We start from the raw sequence: 23,703 nt of genomic DNA, 5'->3' as shown, positions 1-23,703 counted from the left end.
GTTTGTTTATTTAATCTTTTCCTCTTGCAAATGAGAAGTGGAGCTCATTTTAGGTGGTAGGAGTATATTTGTCACTTAAACATATATACAGTTTACATGTGTGCTGCATAAACTAAGCTGCTTGTTTTGAGGCAGTGATACTTAAGATCAAGGTGAGAGAAATGATTTTTTTCATATAGGGCAGGTTCTTTTCACACAGAAAAAAATAACCAGCAGTTTATGGAAACCTCTAACAATTTAATGTGGTTTTACAATTATACCTTGGATCTGTCTTCAGAAGACACTGATGCAACCCAGAGCCTGAATGCATCTGAAAGAAGGATGTACACCTTGTGAAAGGATGGAAGATGAGAGGCTTAACATACCTGATTTCTGGTGCTTCCAGTTTTAAGTGCCTGATGTGAAAGAAAGGGCAGAGTGGGGGTGTGGGTTTTGGTGTCCTTTCCTGCTTTTCTACCTGGGGTCTGCCTGTATCCATCACCTCTTAATACTGCCTTCACTTTTTGTGAGGTGAAAGCTGCGGAAAATTGAACAGCAGGTTTCTGAGGCAAGCTGCCTAAAAGCACTGTGCTTGAAATTGGTATCCTCAGGCACCCTGGCAGTGCAGATGGGCAGGAGCAGTATGTTCATGACAATCTCTTCAGAGCTGAAGGTAGTTAAGCAAGACTGCTGAGATCAGTAGCAGTCTTGGGTGCAGAGAACAGACACTTAGTCTTGGCCAGTGAATAGTCTACTGATCTGACTGGCACTGGCAGGTTCCTTATGCTAAGGGAGAAGTCCCCTGAAAGCCACTGAGCAGCTCTGATCATGCAGGCTAGCTCAGTGCATGCACTGCTGCAATTTTCACTACAGAAGTCTAAAAGGTCTGTCCCAGAGAAAAAGGACAGACTACAGTGTCATCTCTGGTTATCCTGGGAGGGCAACATGATGAAATGGGCTTTTTCAGACAGGACCTTTCCTGACTGCATTTTACTGGCACCGAACTACACCAACCTAGGCTCAAAGGCACTGCTTTCTCCAGCATCATTCACATCTCCATCCTGCTGATTTTAGAGGCAGCTGCTCACAGAGATACCAGTATGTGCTTCTCTTGCAGCTCTTAGTATTTGGCACACCCCTGTCAGCCCAAGAGCAGACCCTCAGTGTAAGCCCTGAGAACAAAGAACTTGCTGTATGTAGTTAAGCCTCATACTGCTTATTTTGGGGGAAGTTGTATAACCTCTTCTTGCTTTCCTGTCACAAAAGGGAACTGATGTCTTAGAATATTTCACCAAGACACACAATACATCAGATCTGCAATCTGTCAAGGGGCTTACTAATAAAATGTTAAGCCCTCACTGGTTTAAGAATACTGTAGTGGTTGAGTAAGACAGCAGGATGGTTCTTGTTGCTTAATTACAGAGGCAGACTTGCTATCACAAAGCCCACAACTGGAAGAGTGGTTTCTTCCTTAGGCAATGTTTGTCTGTAAGGAACAGGCTCATGCCATGTCCTAGAGAGAGGGTGGCAGTGGGTAAGATAACCACTGGCCTATTGTAAAGAATATTTAGGTCTTCTAAAAAGAAGAAATCCTAATCTCCAACCTGGGAAGAACACAGCTGGCAACTGAGCCCTGGGAAGGGTTGTTTCAGGTGTGGACAGGTTCCTTAGATAAAGCCAGGCCTGGCCCTCAGCTGACCTGACTGGAAAGGTCATTCAGCTGCTGCAATTCTATTCCCTTTTCTCTTTTTAATGAAATATATTAAGTGCTACAGTGAACCAAGCTATAGAGCTGGTAGTTTCAGCTCACTGACAAACAATGAGTATGTCTGGATCTGAAATTCAGACAATGTCAGCTGAGTCACAGCAATTTTGCACAGCCTCCCACTTCCTCAGCAAATGCCACTTATGCCTCCCTTAGACCAACCTCACCTATTGCAGATCAAGTCTTCCAAGTTATCTTCTGTTTGCCACAGGTCAAGAAGGAACATGCAGTCTGATGTGGCAGATGTAAGGCAACCCACTTTCCTGGTGGAAAACTTTGTGATTTTTTTTGTTATATTAAATGCAGTAAGAACGTGTTACGTGGAAGTCATAGGAACAGATAGTGTCTCCTGGAGAGACCTGTAGAAAGGGCCTGAGCTGATGAACAAGGCAAATAATTAGATATCCGAAGTATTTGCTATATAATGCAAGGGAGCACAAGCCCATGTGAACACCTTCTGTTTCCAGTTCTTGCTCTCTTCTCTGATTGACCCTACCACTCCTTCTGCCCCTAAGCACTAGCTCACACAAATCTTCTCCAGCTGTCTTCTATTCCAATGCTACAGATGTGAGCAGTACTGCAGGGGACTTGAACTGACTTCCAAATCCCCAGTCTGCTGCAGATTTATTTTTGAATGCAGAGATGAACAGTTCTGCACACTCCATGTTATAATGACACTACCCAGCTGTATCTGAATGTTAAACAGCTTAACTTCAATCGTTCTTAAAAAAAGTGGCAGAGAAAGTCAACAACTGCTTCTTGTTCATTCTCTTCCTTCTCTCCTTGGGGGCACGTCTGCACGGAGTCCTGCAGCTCCATCCAGTTACCATAGTGATCCCAGGATCCTACAGGATGTTCTTTAATGATGAAATATTCCTCCCACTGCTCAACATTATCTTCCAGCAATTAGTATACTTCTGAGATTCTATTTCATCTCAAGAAACCAAACTGCTTCATAAAGCAAATGGTTGTTATTGTGCCCAGTGTGACTGGTGAACCCACATATACAATTTGAAATTATTTCCGTTTATATTAACATAAATGGGTTCAGATTAACTCTTATCCTAGGTACAAAGCTTCTTACCTAATTGGAAATTCAGGTCATATACTCAGAATTAAGCTAATATAAACTTAGAGCAAATGAGGATTTCTGTTATTTTATGAACCTTAGCATTATACTAACAACACAAGTGACTTTCATGAGGATTATAATTGAGTGCATTATGATTTAAATCTATGAATTTCATAGCATTGGCTGAAGGTAGCATTAATGCTAAATAGGATTACTTTTTCTCCTTTCACAGATAAACAATTAAAGCATAAGCCACAACCAAACTAGACAACTCTAACACCATTATTAACAATGACAAGCCAGTTTATTTTTGTTAATAAATCCTCCTCCTTTACAGAAACAAAATCAAAACCTGATTTTTAAGACCTGTACTGTAAGGATATTAAGTGTCAATAACTGACCTGCTATCAGCTCCACACAGTGCAACTTTACTCCAGGAATTGTCCTATTCCATTGAGGATCTACAATCACTTTAATATAAATATTTGAAAGTATAAATATTTGAAAGCAAAAAACAAACAAGCAAGCTTTAAAACAACAAAAAAATACTTCATTGCAAGTATGATTTTTTTTACAGAAAAAATAGAAGATGTGCATGTAAAATTGACTATACACAGGAATGAAAACCTGTGTACTAGGGGAAGATACCTGAGGTAACACACTGAACCTGAGATGTCAACATAACACTGATGCAGATTAGCCTCTTGCAGCTAGTTTTCTAGGAATGTCCGCATAAAATATTTACACTGCACACATAAGATGAAGGGGAATAGCCAGAGGCTTTAAGACATGCTGGACAGATTCTAGATTTCTTAGATATTTAGATGCAAGCTGCTCTCACAAGCTGCTGACAAGGACAGCATTGCATATTCCCAAACAATACTTTCTTGCAGGACAAGGTCTGCAAAATTAAAAACCTTCTAGAGAACCATATTCAGCCTGAAGTATGTGCTGTGTTCTTAGATAAAATGCAGTTCTGTAAGCGAAGTGCTTTTTGGATCCCAGCAGCGAGGTCTTGGGGAGTTGGACTCTCTGCAGTACAGCTTACTGGGATTCCTGCTGCTTCCATGGCTTCAGCAGTTGTTGGACCGATAGCAGCAAACTGAAATGACATTGATTGCAGTTACAATTAGTGTAGGCAGGTATGGTACAAGCTCTTAACAGTGACTTAGGTACACATCCTGCTTTATTTGCTGACCTTGTCAGTATATCAGCTTGTACGTCTGAGCTTACTGAACTGTACTAACCAGTCAGGTTGAAGATCTTCACTACTAAAAACCAGCCATCAGTTGAGCTACTTGGAAATTACTTAGGAAAGATTATTTCTTCCTTCATTACAAACATTTATAGTTGTTCTTTCAAAAAGAACAGGAAGTGAGAGGAATTTTAATATGCTTAAGCCTGTAATTGCTGACTCAAGCAAGAGCTAATCACACCTTGACTAGGAGAAGATAAAGCCTTTACCCAGTGGAAACTGGGCAAGTTGTTGGGGAAAAAAATCTAGGTGAAAACAACTCTTTTTTTTTTGTTAAAGGGTTCTCAGCTACAAAATAAGATAGCATGCCAATAAGAAAGCAGAACAAGTGGAGGTTACAAGGAATACAGTGTGAACAGCTTGATGGGTGCAGGTGATAGCCCATCTGTGGTTAGGCTGAACACACAAACAAGGACAATCGCATTACAAGCTACCTTGTACTGCTGAAGACAGAAGTATTGTGTGCTTCCTTGAGACAGCCATTGGCCTTACTTCCCCCCACACTGAAATCAGGCTGCTTTTCCACCAACAAACATGTAAGGTACGTGATCAGTAACTGCCAGTACCAGCTTCAGTGATTTTCTTTTTACTGAAATTTACTGGAACAAGTTACAAACTAGCATTCTTATCTGCTATCACAAGGGGATTACGCTTTCTTATGTAAATCGAAAGTTCAAAAATCCTGTACAATAAGATGTTTCTTCTTTATGTTGCAATGAGAAGCATGGTTATATATTCATAACTCTAAAGGACATGAGAACTGGAATTATTTATTTCGCATCTCTAATTGCTATTAAGAAAGTCTCTTAATTAGAATGATTTGTTTCCTTTTTTTCCCTAGAATTTCTGTACTAATTCCTAGGATCACTAAGATGTGTCAATGTGTACTGATGCAAACTCTTCTCCTTTGAGCCTAAAACAGTTCCTAATTCAAGAATACATGCTTCTTCTGACTCTTTAACTAGCAAAAACATTAGCTTTTTCTCTCATTCTATGCAATACTGTGACAGAACATGCACAGACTTATTGTCTTAAAAATGTAAGTTAGAAAACAAATTCTTGTATTTCAATTTCTCAGGGTATTGCTTTGTTAGACTTAACTGACAATTTTTTTGAAGTGAATTATTCTGTGAGTTTTCAGATTGTTACTTCACATTTAACACAGATATCTGATCACTTACAAGAAATAAAGCATTCATAATACAATTCTCTTTGACCTTCTCTCAAACTTTAATATTCTTATATCATGTATTCCATGTGCTTATTTTATGATGGCTGGTTTTGTATTGCAAGCAAACGCAGAGCATTGTCCTCTGTACTCTCAACGCAAAACAATTTTCAAACAATTCCCAAATTTTGTGTTCTGCAGTCTCCACCTAGGTAAGCTGCTGCTTCTCTACAGACACTTTGCACCCTTAACCTCTATTTAGCTTGCATAGATTGCTAGAGACTACACTTACAGTCCTACCCCTTCCAGACTTTGTATTTTTCTATTTTTTTGGTCTAAGGCACTCTTGGTCAAAGTTTGTAAAGGGTGCAACAGCTTTCCTCTCCTTCAGTCTCCCAACCTAAGCTTACACCCTATTTATTTCACCACCATTTGAAGAGAAAAAAGTACCTTCACATGGTTGATAAAATCCCCAGATAGCTTCTGAATGTGCTGGAGACAAAACTTGACACCAGATGGACTGAAGAACACAACACTTGCTGGGATTCCCTGAGTAAAATAAACCACAGGTTGGCACAGATTTCTCACATTTCCAGCATAATATCAATACACTTTCATACAAGCCTCTCTAACTGTCTCTACATGGACATGAATTTTTGTTGGTTTAACATCTGTTTCTCATCAACAACAAAGAGGGTTTCCTGTGGTGCAGATAGCTGAAATCCAGGTGCGACTTTAATTGAATACTTTGTCACACAAACTGGTGATAAAAGTATTGAAATTTTTCTGCAGCCATACTCATTTTCCTGTTTAGAAAAATAAACTCAACAATTTATTTCCCTAAATCCATTCTCAGTCTTAGTTCTGGACATTTTCTCTGCTTCCCAGCTCTTGTTGTTTATCCTAAGTTCTGCCCACGCAGAGATGCTGTGACGAAGATGAGGTGCTGGCTTAAAACTGCACACCACTGGGAGGGCTTTCTCTCCCAGAACAAGGCTGTCTTAAGATAGCAGCAGAAACATTCTGTAGCCAAAAGAAAGTTCTACAAAATTCTGTCTGGCGTGAAGGTCCCAAGCTCCCGACCTGCAGACCCAAAGCACATGCCTTCTTTATCACGATTTTCTGTTTGGCTAGAAGGATATGCTAGCTCTACATCTGCTGTTATTTTACGGTGCATGACTTGGAAGCTCGCCTTAGCTCATAGAAAAGAGAATGATAGTTTAACACACTGCTGTTCATTGTCTCACAAAGTGAGAAACACTTGTCATGTTGTATCAGCTATCCAGGCACTATATAACCACAATATCATCAGTTAACAACCAGAAAGCTCATGAGAAACATTTTAATAGCTTCACACTGAAACTAACATACTAATTGCAGCAAGTAAGGAGTTCCATAAAAAGAGTTCAGGAAGCTACAGAATATGTATTTACTACTGACTCACTTTTATAACTGGTATAAACTAAGTTCTGTGGGGATTAGAATTGTAATATCCACCTAGGAATAGCAGGATACTGCAATGTATCAGCTAGACAGCCCATGCCATAGCCTTTTAGGACCTCTTGAAAAAGGACTTTAAAATCAATATGTGATTTAACAAGACATTAATGCATAGATTTTAAAAAGAGGTGCAACATGCTCAGGCAGGCCAAGTTTCTCCAAGACAGAAAGGCTGCATTTTGAATAAAATTAATCCTAGATATAATGTAGACTCTTACAAATGGAAATTTCACAAAGCCAATCTCAGCAAAATAAAGTCAATTATTACTAGCTTCAAATCTTTTACTATGTAATGATCCTTGCTTAGTGACATTTGACAGTTTTCAAAGGAGAAAATAATAAGAATTCTAGCAAATAAAACTCAATATGTTTGTCAACATCATGTCACTTAGAATTTAACACTTAAACTAGACTCATATTAATAAATTGGATAATCAGAGAAGGAACATGGCCTTATCTTATGAAGGAAAAATCAGTAGTTTTCTGCCCCACAAAATTTCAAAGCTGTCCAGTAATATTACAATGACAATAATAATTAAAAAATCCTGTTCAAAAAGTAACTTCACTAAATGTAATATTTTACATGGTATTATCTAAAAAGCATTCGTCCAGCTCAAAGGAATAAACCGAATATGTAATTTTTTATGCCATTATTTCTCAGTGATTCTGAAGTTTATCTATCTTCTGGAAGTTAGACAAGGTGTGAAAGGTTTTGTTTTCTTCTTCCATCAGAGGCATTGTGACTTTTATAATCGCTGTAACAAATAACTGAGGGACTTATGCTCTGCCTATAGTGTTTCCTGAAGTATTTTCTTGGTAGTCAGCAGGATAAGAAGAAAAGAAGCCTATATAGGAAATCCCTGTATCACCACAACTGTTGTTTGCAGACACATGATAAAAATTAGTATATTTTGCCAGGTTTTATCACAAACTTCAAAAATTCTCAAGTTACATCAGCATCCAATACCTGTTGTGAGAAATAACTGCTCAATGATTCCTGGAGATTGGTGTGTTGCGTTGTTTGATATACAGTAAGGCTTTCCAGAGGTATGCCTGGAATCAGAATAGACACTCATTACTAAATAGTATTTCATTAATTTCTATTATTTCAGTAAAACACTCTTAATATACTAATTGCACTTAAATTTCAGCCTAAGAAGATTAAAAAGATACAGAAAAATTTATGTGAAGGATTCTTAGATTATTTCTACTATCAATTATACAAGACACAATAAAGCTTTAGTAACCAGAGGACCTTGATGCATGTTAAGAAAAACTGGCAAGTCTTGCAACATTTCTGTGAATAAGTCTTCTTCCTTCTCACAGGTGAGAACAAAGGTGATGAACAAAGGCAAAGAACCTTGCTCAAGCCATACTACAACTCAGTCCCAGCACTGTGGACAGCAACCTCAGTTTTTACTCCCATCTTCTACACAAGATAATAGAAAACCCAATTTTTACTTATTCAAATTTGGTTCAAAATCTTTAGATACAAATTCTCTCACAACTGACTAATTTAACAAGGCTCTAATGGAAGTTCAACCTTTTTCTTTAAGTGCTGTAGGAAGTACTTCTCTTTTCAGGGCTCCACAAGGAAAAAGCAGGCATGATGAATTAGGTTTCTCTCCTGTAAATACACAAACAAGAACATTTCATTAACATTTTTAATAGAGAACAAACATGATAGATTTAATACATTTTAAAGGTATCAAATGTTGAACACTGCTGCAAATGCTGCATGTTTCATCACAGACACAGCTCTAAAATAGCTGAAAACATTTGCAGTGCAACTGCATCCACAATTCAGAGGATAGAGCTACTTAGCATGTAAATTAAAAAATATTCCGTAACTATAATATGAATACATTGTCTAAAAAGATCTTGTGAAAGATAAAGTGCATTTCTATTCCCCTTGAAAGTCTACAAAGACAAACAAGCACTGCACAATTTATCTCTTCTCCCTCAGAGAGGCAATCTTCCCCAATTCTTACATTTAAAATTTCAGTCCCACTTTGTACATAACAGCGCTCTCTCTGTAAAAGAATATTCAGGAAGTCAAAGAAGAGGACAGAAATACTTTGCTGAAAAGTTTCAGTATATCTGAAAGTCTATTTTCCTACTTCCCCAAGGAAAAATGGTTCTACTTCCAATGCTAGAGTGGAAGTGGGTATCCTCACATCCTCTTATCCTTTACTTCTTAAGATTAGAAGAGAAGTAATTGTTGCACTGCCTACACATGAAAGCCCCCTGGTTATTTTGAAAGGAGAACTTTTCTGGTCCTGTTTATAACTTCTCTCTTGTAGAGTATGACACCTGGGATGCAGTTTTCACAGGACTATGTTTCTAATAAGTTATCAGAGGAAAACAATTCTGCTCAAAAAATATCCTACCAGATAATGCTATTCACATGTGTCTCTTGGGTTACATCTCTATTCCTGCAGCCATCCTAACTCTGTACACCCTGAGTGCACTCACATGAAAGGGAAAACACAATAACGATGGGGAATGCCAACACCAGGCTTGGGAAGAATGAAATAGCACCATCTATATGAGAGTCTGAGATTCTCAGTAATTTGCTGATTTTAGGGCTCTCACATGAGTTAATTATTTCGGAAAGCTTTTCGTTACTGTATTTTATCTAATAAAAATGAGTATTAGGGCTCTGCAAACCGACAAAGAACATTTTGAATCAAGGAAGGATTCAGATGAAATCGAATAGCCTAGTGAGATCGCATTTCTACATGAGAAAAATGGTAGAGTGAAGACACTCAAATCTAACACAGTTCAATCAAATGTTGCAGTATTATAGGATTAATTATCACAGAATCTCAATTATTTTCTTTCAAAATTGATCTGGAGTATATACATGCTACTTATGATTTCCTTGGTCACACTAACTGCTACCACTTCTTGAAAACTCAAAAAAGATTTTAGTCAACTTGGAAGTGGTCTCAAAAAAGTGTGGGACTGTTCTGAAGATTACTACAATGTAAGCTTTTAAAACACTGTAACACCATTATCTGACAATTGTTTTTATACAACAGCAGTTGCAGCTACTTTCCCTAGTAAAATTAGATGCCCATACAGTGATTGTTTTAGGTGTACTAACTGTTCAATGCTTATTAAAGTACATTGTTAAAAATGTTGTGTAAGAGCAGTTCTGATGAGCAATAAGTGAAACCGAAGAAATAGTTTTCTTTAATGTAAACTGAAACTCATTATCAGTAATCCTTTACCTTTAAAATACAGATAGAAGCTCTGATGGTTTTGGACAGGAATTAAACAGACTTTCTTTGCAGAGAGTTTGTCTTTTCTTCAAATAGAAGCACAGAATTTTAAGGTGAAATTGTATACAGCTGCACACAACTGTGCCATCATCTCTCAAAATAGTTTTTCTTAATGTGAGGAACTCCCATCTAAGAAAACTACTTGTCTTGAAAAGACACTAAACCTCACTAAATAATTAAGTAAACTCCTTTATTTCCCTTAAGCTGAAGTTGGTACCAAAGCACAGCAAGTAGCAAAAGAAATATCATTGCTGCAGATTTTATTTTTATTCTGACAATAAATTTTATTGACATAAAAGATGTTAAGTTACTCTTTTCATTTACTTATGTTAAAACAAATAAAAGAATAAAGAAAAATAAATTAATACAAAAATAAGGAACTTGATATAATTTAAGCTGTACTTCAGAGGTTCTTAAAAACCACTTAGTGTATTTTTTCTGTAAGCCACTTTTATAAATTGTGAGGGCATAAATATGCACCATCCAATAAATCCAATAAATCTCCAAGCACGATTATATGTATCAACAACAAACAATCTCCAATGATTGAAAAATCAATGGTTGGTTATTAAAACTGAAGGGTATTCAAAGGCAGTCATTTTTGTAATGATAATGAAAATGCTAAAGCAGCAAGTTAATTTCTGTAGTTTTCCAGTGTTGTAAGAAACTGTCCTCTGCTCAAGATATTCTATGTGAAAGGCTGTAAACCTTTTCTTTCCCACTAGCGGCTATCAGAACCTGCTGCTTCTTCAGAACCACTCCAGAATCCCCCTCCTTTGGTGCTGAAAAATAGCTCTCTGAAACTGTGTGTTCATTCTGAGGAAAGAAGTTCCCCTTCTGCACTTTGAATTATGGCTTGGTGAAAAATGCCCAGCATCAGCTGGTTTGAAGCAAGGAAGATCAGGTCATTCAAAGTTCACAGAGAATCAGCACACCTACAGTCAGAATCATTTAAATCATGATTAAACAGCAATTTCAAATCATTACAGCTCTGACCACTAATTAAAAAAGCACTTTGTCTACCAGGTCTTATAGTATTCAATTACAGAGTCCAAGATTCCATGTAAGTTAGTATTTTAATAGGGATTTCAAAATATTGTCTTTTAGAGATAACACTAGTATTTTCCCAGAAGCTGAATTCAAGGACTCTACATATGATGAATTACATAGTATATACTTTTCTGCTTCAAGGTACACCTGACTTTATATGTAATAAACGATGCACATGAGCTTAATTTAAGTAGAAGATTTTAGATACTTACTTGAGCAAATATATTCAGCTAATTTTTCAGCATTTCCAGTCTTTTCTCCTTGTGGGGAAAGGCCAATTTCTTCCACTATAACCAAAAGCAGCAAAACAACAGCAACAATTCAATAAGAGCAATTCAGATTCAGTCACAGAAACATGTAGGTTGGAAAGGGAGACCCAATTTGATCTAAGCACACAAACACTTCCTTGAAAGCAAAAAATGTGAGCATTTGAACAAGTAACATGCTATGAAAGATTCAATTTTGGCTCTAGAGACACACATACAAGGAGTACAAATGAAAAATTCTGGGGATGGCTAAGCTGTTTTGGAGAGTTCAACTCTCGCACCTGAAGTGGTGAAGCAAAAAGCACTGCCTGACCATGCTGAATGGCCTGCAATTCCTGACATGGTCTGATTGGAGCTCACTTCCCAGTGAGGCTACTGCTGTTGTTTGTAACAAAGGCAGAAATCCCATCAGAAAATTGCAGAGTTTAACGCTGCTGTTATTTAAACAAGTTAATAGGCATAATATGAATCCCTGACAAGTTAACTAATTTAGGTTAGACTCGATTGATTCACAGTGCTTGCTAGGTGTCACCATTACATGATCCAGTATTGTTAGTAGCCCGCCTGCAAAAACATTCTTATGAAGGTAGCCAGTACTTACCCAGATTATTTTTGGACTACAGGCAGAAAAACACCAAGACTTTTAAAATTCTCAAATGCTATTGGTTTTTGTAATGTTTCCTGCGTGGTTCAGTGGGAAGATAAAAGCTTTTATGCAATTTTACAACAAGAAAGTCTCACATGAACTAAAACCTACACTGAATTTTTATTTGTGCACACCAAATTTATATTGCATCGGATTAAAATCAGTGTGAAGACAAATAAAGCAGCTGGCCCACTGAAGTAAAGTGATTGTATGCTGGTGACTTCTGTTTGGCAAATACCCGACAGAAGCAGAAGGAAAGATGGGCCAGTGCATCAGATTTCCTACCATCTCAGACAATTATGCTATAATTCCTGTTGCCCGATTTCATTTCCGAAAAGAATAAAAAAATAATCTGGGAATTAAGAACAGCATGCGTTTTTGACCAAATTTCTGAAGTAGTTACCATCACATTACAAAAAAGGTACTGGGAGACCAGATGGTGATCTGTACATGCTTACTTCAGATAGCTGTATACACATTATCTGTTTTTCAAAATATCAATTTATAAAACTTACCTATATTTTTTCTGAACACACTTGAACAGCTGCCAATTCTCCAAAAATTGTACTTAAGACAGATTTATCTAAGACGACTTCTTTCAAACTCCAGCTTACCTAGAGAAGCTGTAGCTTTTCCTACCACGTACGCTGGTTTGATATTCCATCTTTGTCTAAGAGATTTTGACCAGGCTGTAAAACAGTAAGTTTAACCATATGGCAACAGAATACGAATGCTAAATGTGTATTTGGACTTCTGTTTAAATCTACAAGTACAGCAAAATACTAATACAGCACTACATGTTTCAGCAAAATCTGGGGATGTATAAAAATGAATTTTCAATATATTCTTTCCATTGTGTAAATAGCAGTCAAAAACACATTTTTAAAAGCTCCATTTGAGTAAATAGCTCTTATCTGCTTATGTAAAATAGCACTTTTAATGCTTATTTCACCTTATGTCAGATCATATGCAACTTGCAATGTTCATTTATATTTTGTATTAAGAATTTTTAAAAGCAACAAAACTTCTGAGAAAGGACAGCAGACAGTACAAAGTGAGATTTCAACATACAAACTGGTGAATTTCAAACTGAACATTACAACTTGCAAATACAGATGTAGATTTAAAATTGAATTGTTTGTTAGAACAAAAAAATCTTCTCTAACACCAAAAAAGGGTAAAAATGTATATGTATTCACTACATACTCTATAAAGTAATTCTTATTCTTACATGTGGAAAATGTAGAATCTGATTGTATGTTAAACATACACCAAAAAAAGCTATTAGCTCTGAAATAAAATGTACCAGAGACCACAATTACTAGAAAATGGTTTACCATCCTTTAGGCGTTAATTAATTCTTGAATCCAGGTACCTTATCCCTATGCCTGAAACTCAAAGGGATCAAAGCTAAATAAATTAAGTCTTACTATCATGTCTAAAAACCATACAGCATAGGACACTCAGTTCTTTTCTAGCATTCTCAGGAAAGAAAAAAGATATTAGAAATAGAAGCTACAACAACAGTAAAAAGTAAATCAGAGGAAACCTTCCTAAATGAGTAAAAAAGTAGGAAAGATAAGCATTGAGTAGCTTTAAAAGGAACCCGAATAGGAAATGAAGACTCATTTGTTTAAAGTATATACTTCAGCAACTTCCAAAAGCCCTAACCAAGATTAGGGGATGGTATCTGTATGAAAGACGTCACATTTGATCCAAAAATATTGAAATATAGCCCTCTGCTGTTGAAAATGCTAAAGTAAGTGAACAGTATCAGTGTATTTACCACTTATTCAAGAGGTTAACCTCACTCACTGTACGTTGATTACTATCACTACAGCCCAAATATGGAGCAGATAGTCACGAAATGTAAGGGTACGTAAATATCCATAGGAACTCAATGCTGGAAGTTATCACTTCTCAGAAGAGTTTAGAAGAGTTCACAAAGATTTGATAGCTCATTGGTATGCCAGTTTGTATTTAGCACTCTGCAGGATTCTTCCTCACAACTGATCTGTTGGTTTCTACGTACTACCATTTCTTTACTGCTTTTTAGCTAACACTTAACTCATTTTAGAAATTTTATATGCAAGACAGAAATAGCTTTTTCTGTAAGATTTCAAATGAATTACATGAGTAGCAGCAGTGGTCAGTTTCTGTAACAAGCACCTCCCTTAAAGGGAGGATAGTGTTTAGTAAACAAAACCAGGCACTGCAGCAAAATACTGCTCATCCATGAGTTTGTTTATAACTTTGTAGCTTCAACAAAGATAACCACAACAGATTGAGGAAAAAGCCCACGTTAATTAGTAATTTACACCAAAAGCTTTACCCTTTTCATTTCTAATGGCATCTTAAGTGCAGAAAAACCAACACTCAGTCCCTTAAAAGCTCCATTTAGCATGAGGCCTTTATGATGTCAAAAGAGCTATAGGATGTTTTTTTCAAAAGGAGTACTCCAAACAGCTTCTGATGGGTGAAATAAAGTGACAAACTTCACAAAATACTGAAATTGAAAGAACAAGGAATATAAATATGCACTTACCTTCACTTTTACTATTCTCTTTCAAACAGATCTTGATGGCTTCTAATGCTCTTGGACTGGTAAAAACCAGGCCCCCGTAAGATTCTGGATGAGAGAGCTATTTGTAAACAGCAGATTTAAGTAGAAGTGAGTATATACATTTAAAAAAATAAGTTGATCAATTCTTTATAATCTTGTGAACAACAAAGCAGCTTCAATAAATATCTGAAACTGAAATAGGCAAATATTTGATTACTATCAGTAACCAGGATATTTACATGATAAATGCATACAAACATTGAATACTTTGTGTGATATTAATGCTGAAAATCAGTAGGAGCAGACAAGGTTCCTTGTCACTGAAATGACCTTTGGGATAGGGAAACGACATGGGAGGTATTCCAAATTCACACAGGAAAAATCAATTGTTTTTCCAAGCTTAACACTGTGGTACTGCCCAGCCAGCTCCTTGTTGCTTGCCCTCTGCTCACTCAAAAAACAGTTAAGGTCACCAGCATGCTCTCAAAAATCAGTACAAAAAAGAAAACTGTTCTTGGGTCACTTGTAAACGCATACTGCGATACATTCAAACACCTAACAGAATTAAATGCTGCTGGAGATTTTCAGTAAAGGTAACCTCTCTCAGAAAACCTTTTCAACATATGAAAATGAATAAGAAAGAGTACAAAGAGACCAGCAATTATGAAATTTTATTCCATGCACGTAGGAGATGCAGTACACAACTTCAGCACAATGTAATGGTGAACCTCAGGTAAGCTTTAGTTGTCCCAAGTCATCTACTTTTTTATTGTGACAAAATGCTACACCACCCACAGAAATCTATCCCTTACTATTCTATCTAACTTAATTCTTTAGAAAATATCAACGACATACTTGTTATTGGGTACAATACTGTATTGTATTACCAACATCTGTTTGTAGAAAAACAAAGAGGTACTAAAACAGGCAGCAGTATTATTAAATCAAGATATGATACTGCACCTTGGCAATTATGGCCTAAATTTTGTTGAAAATAAGACAACCCAAATAACTCAAAACTTACCTTTTCAAATAGGCTTTCGAGAGATACAAATTCAAATGACAAAACTGGAATCAAAGTTGCTTCAAGTCCATATAATCCTAATTCCTATGGAAAAATATGTACAGTTCTTGAAATAAGTTTCTACATTTTAAATATTTTTTCAAAAAATTGACTAGGTCAGCACAAGTATTTTTTCCTAAACTAAAACACAACAGTATCTGATTTGTTTTTATTAGTGAATCTATATTTGTAGATTTAGTATTACAGCATGATTCTGAATAAACAGCTGTGAAACTGAGGTCTCCTACTGTGTAGTTACAGTATAAATCAGCACATAGCCCTGAACTCCCAAGTGACAAATAATCAACTAACCCTGCCAATATCCTTGAACATCTCCGTAATTCCTTGAAGTCAATAGAACTGCTTTCACAAGCAAGAACTACTCCCATCAATGAAGTCTACAGAAGAAAGGGCAACAGCAACACACAGCCTCCTTTGCCCACTACATTTCTGGTTGAAATCACCAAATTATTTTGTAATCATAGAACTATCACATCAACGTAACCACTATTAATTAATTTAAATGAAATTGTCTTAATATCAGCATTGTCTAAGAATTTTAATGCTGAATTCAGTACAAAAAATTTCAGTTATGGGAAATTTGTAACAGCCAATTTTCTAGTTTACTTTTTTCCTTAGAAGATAATGTAATTTCAGACATGTACTCCTAATTTTGCTTGAGCAGCTTTTTCACTTGAAACAATTAGATTCATTTATCTTAACAAACTGGATGACAGTATTATATAATAGTGAAGTGACACAACTGTTTACTTTTATTAAGTTTACTCACTTTAATATACGGATCTGGTCCTGAATCTTTGTCTTTGGGGTCCTTCAGTAACAGAACCTTCATTGTTTGCCAAATAATTGCAAAAGAACTCTGAAATACAATAAAAAATCTAAATTAGATCTAGAGGTCTTTTTACTGAATAGCAACTTTAATAGCTCAGCTTCAGAAGAAACTGGTCCGCTAACAGTTGCGCTGCTGTCTATACAATGAGTAAGCAGTTAATGTACATTCTCTGGGAATGAATATCCACCCTGATAAGACCAGCAAATAACATGCTGGCTTTAGATAACACCGCTTAAGGGAGAAACTACAATGAAAGCCATCAAGGAAAGTGAATTTAAAGAAAATATTTTGTAAAGGAAGTAACAACCCTTAAAATGCAGTCACATTCAGCAATATAATGTGCTCCTACCTGTAACAATGTTATCCTGTTCTATTCTGTTTTATTCTATCCTTTTCTGTGCCAGTTTCAACCCTATGCTCCTCATAGGGAGTCTGCACGTTCAAGTGATATAACTGGGTGTATTTGGTCTATCACCCTTTTCAGGGGGGCAAGCATGTGCAGGACAGCATTTCATTTTTTTTTAATGCAAACACAGGTATAAAGACATACATATCTGAATATAATGCACATAATTCATATGCCTTTTTTTGATACATCTGTAGTAAACAAGGCAAGACTGAAAAAATACATTCTGCCATTAAAATGGAAGATAGGAAAAATGCAAGAAGGTTCTCAGTTCCTCAAAATTTGACTCTGGTGCTGAATTCAATGGTGGTTTACAACCCTTAAGCAAATCCAATAAGCATCAAAGTAAACAAATGGACTAATAGAAACAAACAAATCTATTCTCTAATTGCACATTTACCTTAATTACTCATGTGTTATGTTCCTGCTAATTCTCTTTAAAAAGAACAAATACAAATATTCAGATGTATAGAACGTCTTAAATTTGATTCATGTGCATGAAATGCATTGAAATCCTCAAAACTTCAAAGACCAAAAAGACCCATTTGGACAAATTTGTCTTTGAAAAAATATCTAAACACTTCTCTGAAAAGGCAGCTTAAGACAACAGTAAACAGATTGGGTGCAAGTAACAAGCATGGCATCACGCATTCCTCTACAGCCAGAAGCACTGCAAAATGCAGGTGGTGTAAGGGCACCCAAAGAAAACCATCTCCAGCAACTCAGTACCTGACTGTCATAATACAGTCATTTTGTGGATTTTAAATTTCCTTTTTTTTTTAAACCTAGGTTAATGTTGTTTCATAACTGAGGTGTTTAATTCCATGCACCTTACTATTAGACGTGGAAGTGCGCATTCCTACAAGACTTCCAGTACTCAAAATTGGCACAATGGGAACCATTTAGGCTTTGCAGTTCTGAAATACCCCGTGAAGTCAGTGGCAGCAATTAGAAGCACATGCAGAGAAAGAAACAAGGACTTCGCTGGGGGGTCATATTCTTGAAAAGTACAATTCTCACTGATTTCAACCTATAGCAAATGCTAAAGTAGATCCCATGGCTTTCAAGATTTAGATTCCCAAATACTTCTGAGTATCCAGTTGCTACTAAGCCTAAGTAGCCCTAAGAGACTTTTCTCAGTCACTAAGATTATAACAGCCTGTAATTAAAGAAATCCAACATCCTTGTAAACAGTTTGCAGGCAGTTTTTTGTAGCCCTGATTGTTGTGATACTGAAGTTACTAACAATCTTCACTACAACTCCAGCTGCAGTGCTTAGGCTCTAAACATCTACAGGTACCCTTAAAGTCTATGAGTACCATACAATCATTCCGTTTCCACATTCAAAATTTTCACTCCAATCCAACCTTCCTATTTCCAAAGTATATATTGCTAAATATGTAGAGTTTAATAACATTATGAAGTCATCAAAATGTAAGCATATGGAAAAAAAATTAAAAGTCCTTCCAAAGTATACAATACAAGATTGTAAGTCTTTTTGGAAAGAATGATTTCCAAAGGTATTGTAATAAAAACCCCAGATAACATGAAAGTCTATTCAGGTTCACCTAGGGAGAGCAGAGCTCTAATTATTTCTTTAGTTAGTTAGAAATGAATTAACTTCCCAACTAAACCTTATTACCCATTTCTTATTATTCATTACGTGCTACAGTAAACATCCACACTTAACAAGGTGAGTTACAATAATCAAATTAATTTTACTTAGATCCTACATGGAAAACATACTGAAACCAAAGAATAATTACAAAATACCATGAACTACTACTGCAAGGTGCAATTAGCTAGCTGTCCCCTCTACAAAGAGATCATACAACTGCCTTTTGGACTCAGCCATCTGGCTTACTTATAAAAGGAGCAAGACTGCACAACCACTAGAAGGCTGCTAGAAGCCACTGGCTTATTTTCATCTCTGCCAGAAGGCAGCTTGTTTATTGACTCCAAGAAGGGGCTGCAAGTGCCCAACAGAAGACTGAATTAGAGCTAGGGAATCTGTAAGTCTGTACAGTCACAAACAACATTTGTTTTGATCAGCTAGTACCCCCGAGAGCTTCTGGTATTAATGCTGAAAAATTAGTGTCCTTTTCAGCAGCCATAAGCCTCTCGGCCATTCTGTTCTTGCCCAAGCAGTTCAGACAGGTTTCTGCAGATTTGGTAGCAGGTGTGACCATACAAAAAAGTGGAACACACCCATTTCCAAAAGCAGGGCTGGCACACAACATGCTAGGGTCACAACCCATCCAAACCCACTTTCTTACCAGCTGTGCCCCAACACTGCTCACATCGATGTGAATCCAGGTAAAATGATGTCTTAACAGGCAGGCAGGAGAGAAGACTGACCAGGTCTCAGAGGAATAGACGCACCCGGTCAGTTTCAAACCGAAATACGTCAATTTCTAGGGTGAAGTTAAGACTCCACTAGGGAGCAACACAAACTATCCAGATTGTATGGGAAAAAAATTACATGCAAGTTCTTATGAACTGCTGAAAGTGTATTTTAGAGATCTTCTATTTTAACATATACATTTCATTTTATGTATTATTATATTTCATCAAGAGAGGAATGCATAAACTTCTAAACAACCATAAAAAGTTTCTACTTAGAGCAATGCATGGACTTTGCAGAGTCAAACGGTGCCCAGCTTACATCTGGAAATGAGAATGCGTATGAATAACCTTAGTAAGTTTTACACTGCCAAGTTTATAGGATGCTGCTGGCCTCCCACTTTTGGCTCAGGAAACAAGCACATTGTTTGCTTGTGTGCCAATAACAACCCTTCAATGATTGCTTTTCAAATGTTAAGAAAATACCATTTAAAAGCCATTAGGCTTGCAAACAGCTAATAAAAGGACAACAGATTTTCTGTCTTCAGCAAATACACACACAAAGATGGAAAAAACTTGTATTGGCCAGTCTGCGGTTAGGGAACCACTGAGGTAGCTCTGATAACAAACCAGAAGAGTGATCAGAACTTCTGAGGCATTTGTTTGTGACCAAAGACTCAAACTAGTTTGATGCTATTTCTCTTAGTCCACATTACTTAATTTAGAAGGGTACTTTTGGGTCACATTGTGCATTCAGAGCACTATTAATGCTTACAGACATCATTGAAATGCTTCCCATTCACAGCATTGAACAGTAAAATTCAACATCACTGTGCCTTCAGTTAAAATACAGAGCTGATTACTAGCTGTGTATCTCCAGGTTCCTGCTCCCTTAGAAAAGTATTCTATTAGAGCAGCTTCGCCTTTTTTTTTAAAAATATAAAACCGTGTCTACAAAGTAAAACTCTGCAGGGCATTTTCATTCTAAAAGCTCTCCCCAAACTAATTGTGAACTAACTAGCTTTAGGACAGAGGACAGCCTGCAAAAAGAAATAAAGGGGTCCTTTTGTTTCTGCTTTTAGGTGACACCAAGTGCTGCAAAATATCTTAAACTCTAACCCTACTTTGATTGTAAGAAACTGTATGGGCCACACAATAAGGTTCGATTGCCAAGTGTAAAAGGAATTGTCTGTTCCATCATAAACAGAAATGGAGATGAATTTGGAGACACCCTTGACACGTTAAAAAAACTCTGAAAAACCTTGGGCTAGGATTTTTGATACTATGTATGTATTACTAATATTCTTTTACAGAAATTAGCTGGGTTTAATAACCAGAGAAGGAAAAAGGATTACTTGTAAGACTACTGTGAATCATATTTCACAAATTTACCAAATCATAGTTAACATAACATACATACACCATTAAACGCAAACAGAGCTTTTTGAGAATAATTACTGCAATTTAGATGTCTATTATCACAAAACTTGTTCCCTGACATGCCAGTCCAGGGGAGCTGCAAAGAACTCAGACCTTTGCACTACATCATGGATTTTTACCAGGAGCAATGTTGATAATTAGCGTGATTCTTGACTGATATAGTTTCAAAAATACAATGGAAAACCGTATGCAGATATATCGCATGCAGCCCCACTGAGACAGTTGCACTGCAGCAAAGGGTTTTGCCAATATATCTTTTCCCACACTGAATTCTCTCCCTACGGATCAGCATTTATATTTTGGCAGCGCTCCAGAGCAAATACAGCTCCGAACACCCCCACCACACCAAAACACCAACAACCAAACAACCAGAAGCGCCCACCACGGACATACCTGACACCTAAAAGGGACAAGCAAATTCTGACCTGTCCGGATTGTATGTACAAAGCCAGAATTAGACCTCAGGCCTTGTGCTTCTGGTCAGCAGCAGCCCAGTCCTCTTCAGACAGCTTCATCAGCACCCATCCTTCTCCACGAGCTAGGCCCAAAGTCCTATGCAGAACATGAGCTGCATTAAAGAGGTTCAAATGTTAGCGGCAGCTTTCATACTTCTGGTGAGAAGGATTTTTCAATGCATTTTCAGTTTTTTATTATTGTTTAGGAAGACCATATTTGCATTGTGTTTACACTTAAATTTACTACCTTTTCTGTTCATTTGCCTGACATTACCTGTAACTAGCCTAGGAATTAACCTTTTTAAGCAAGCAGGAAGCACTTGATTCCTCCGATTCTGGGGTCAGCAGTTTCTTTTGACTAACGCCACAGGTGCCACGGCCTCACTTCTGGCCCCAGACCCCTTCCCACACGCCGGGCACCTGCCAGGAGCCGCAGGAGCAGGCCAAGCGTGAAGGTGGTCGGTGCGCAGGGGACACGAGGACACATTTACGGGACACCTCCGGGTGCCTCAGCAGAGCTCGGGCTCGTTCTGAGCACACACCCAGGGCCTCCAGAAGCGCTGCCCTGGGCACACCCGGCCCCAGCAGCACGAGGGGAGCACCCCGTGGGGGAACCCCAAATCCCTCCCTCCCGGTCCGGGCCGGGCCCCGCTGCACTCCCCACCCCCCCGGCCTCCCCCCATCACCGCCCCGGCCCCTGCCCACCTCACCCGGCCCCGGCCCGGCCCGAGCACCGCCCGCCGCCTTCCGGCCCCGCAGCGCCTGCGCCGCCCCGCCATGGCCACGCCGCCCAAGCGCAGGGCCCGGGCCCAGCCGCCAGCCCCGGAGCCGGGCTCCGAGTCGGACTCGGGCTCGGAGTCCTCGGGCGGCTCGGGGTCGGAGGAAGAGCGGGTGGAGGAGGTGAGTGGGGCCGGGGCACCGCGGGGGGGGGCTGGGGGTAGCGCCTCGCCCCCGGCCTTGGTCCGCCTGTAAGCCTTGCCTTTATCCGGGCGCGCTCGGCCGAGGTTTGTTCTTCCAGGTGAGCGATTGTCGCCGCGCGTGGCTCGTCGTGACCGAGGTGAGCTGTGGAGCCACAGAGGCGTGTGCTGGAGCCAGCAGGACACCGCTGCGGACACCCCCGTGCTCGCTGGGACCGCAGCTGCAACGAGTGATGCAGCGACCAGCCGAGCTCCTGTGCGGAGCCACAGCCAGCTGCTTAAAAGGAGTGCCTTCAGCACACGTGTGCTCTGTTTGGCGTTAATTTCTGTGTATTTAAAGAAAAGAAGAGCCACACCAGGCATCAAGATCACATGTTGATTTCCTCCCTGAGCTCTCTGTTTATGTGGCTGTGCCTGCACAAGTAGGGAACGTGCCGGTTGTACAGCACAGCGCTGGGCAGGGGCTTCTTTCTGGGAGGATGGGCCCCAGATTTCACCGTTATTACAGCCTTAGGGTGATAAGGCCATTTCTCATTTTCATAGGGTGTAAATGGAGCAAAAGAGTAGAAGTATCCATGTTTTTTTCTTTTTAACTTGGTATATTTCAAAACAAATATTTCGCTAACTTTATTTTATTCACTAGGATTTTACTTTGAGTTAATTAACTTTTTTTTTCTTAGCTAAGACCTCAGTTAGCTTGTTACCAAATAAAAAAAAATACTTTTAAACTGTCACAATAGAAAATTAGTATCAGTTATACAATGTGACAAAAAAGCACATTTACCACATACTAGAAATACGTGCCACATAAAATGGGTATTGACTTAGTTTGACCTTACATATTTTTTAAAGTGCGTTATGTAGCTTTCCTACAAAATGTTGGTAGAACAGTGGTTTATAGGGTGGTGTTTGTGGATGAAGTTTCTTGAGCCTCGGAGCACTGTTTGAGTGTCAGGGGTTTTGAGGGTGTTTTCTGTGTGTCACGTACCCGTGCTAGACCACAGAAGAATGTATGTGATAATGAGCGTCCTTATTTTCATTTTCCCCATTTCAGAATTAGTTGTGTACCTGTTTTCTGCATTGTAAATATGCTATTAAGGCTGTTCTCCCAGCGGGCAGTCAAGTCCAGGACCTTGATTTGGGATTAGAGAGAGTTGTGGGTCTTAATGGGTGAAAAAGTAAGGCTCGGTTGTTTAAATCGTTCAGAAAGTGGGATGAAACCCAACAATTAAATAGCAAAGTCAGTTTAGATGATCTTGAACAGTGATTCACAGAAATATAAGTAGACAATACAGATTTGACAGGCAGTACTAGTAAAATAGAATAACAGTAGAATGTTTGGTGTATGCACAGCGTTTGTTCTGGAAGAAGGTACAGGTCACATCCTTTTTTTGCTCTGTGTTTCATTGTGTGTCTACTAAACAGACTTCCTGAGTGGGATAACGATTCCGTTGATATTGGAGGAAATAGCAGAAGTATGGTTTCGGATGTAGTAGTCTGAATGTCTGCAGAAAAGTTCATCTTTAGCCAAGGCGTTATACTCCAATCCTGCAGTTTTAAGAGTTTAAGCGGCTGGGTCAAACTTCTTTACGCTAAGAGTGTATGTGGTTATAGTAAGCATAATTATGGGAACCAGATTGGGGGAACAAAGCATTGAAGGTTTGTTTACAATGCA

General features: G+C 38.3%; 2 protein-coding genes across 11 annotated transcripts in view; one reads left to right on the top strand and one right to left on the bottom strand.

Moving 5' to 3' along the window:
* Positions 1-444: 444 nt before the first annotated feature.
* UROS (uroporphyrinogen III synthase) lies at positions 445-22,444 on the bottom strand. Of its 10 annotated transcripts, none has more exons than XM_067000255.1 (11): positions 22,091-22,428; positions 21,050-21,224; positions 16,405-16,494; positions 15,576-15,659; positions 14,534-14,630; positions 12,603-12,677; positions 11,289-11,363; positions 8,283-8,366; positions 7,707-7,792; positions 5,690-5,788; positions 445-3,918 (listed from the first exon to the last, which is right to left on the bottom strand). In XM_067000255.1, the coding sequence occupies exons 3-11, from the start codon at positions 16,465-16,467 to the stop codon at positions 3,751-3,753; spliced, it is 831 nt and encodes a 276-aa protein (XP_066856356.1). In that variant the 5' UTR covers positions 16,468-16,494; positions 21,050-21,224; positions 22,091-22,428; the 3' UTR covers positions 445-3,750. The 10 variants fall into 10 exon arrangements, with proteins under 10 accessions (XP_066856356.1, XP_066856357.1, XP_066856360.1 ...); XM_067000256.1 differs by having other exon boundaries at positions 21,082-21,224; XM_067000259.1 differs by having other exon boundaries at positions 21,050-21,208.
* BCCIP (BRCA2 and CDKN1A interacting protein) overlaps positions 21,857-23,703 on the top strand; it is a 12,062-nt gene continuing 10,215 nt past the window's right edge. Inside the window, exon 1 of the mRNA XM_048075292.2 lies at positions 21,857-22,011. Coding sequence (XP_047931249.1) covers positions 21,889-22,011 — 123 coding nt within the window. The 5' untranslated portion in view covers positions 21,857-21,888. The remainder of the gene's footprint in view (positions 22,012-23,703) is intronic.

The sequence above is a fragment of the Anser cygnoides genome, chromosome 7 (genome assembly GCF_040182565.1).
Source record: "Anser cygnoides isolate HZ-2024a breed goose chromosome 7, Taihu_goose_T2T_genome, whole genome shotgun sequence".
In the NCBI taxonomy this organism is placed as follows: Eukaryota; Metazoa; Chordata; class Aves; order Anseriformes; family Anatidae; genus Anser; species Anser cygnoides.
This window is presented reverse-complemented; position numbering and strand designations above follow the sequence as displayed.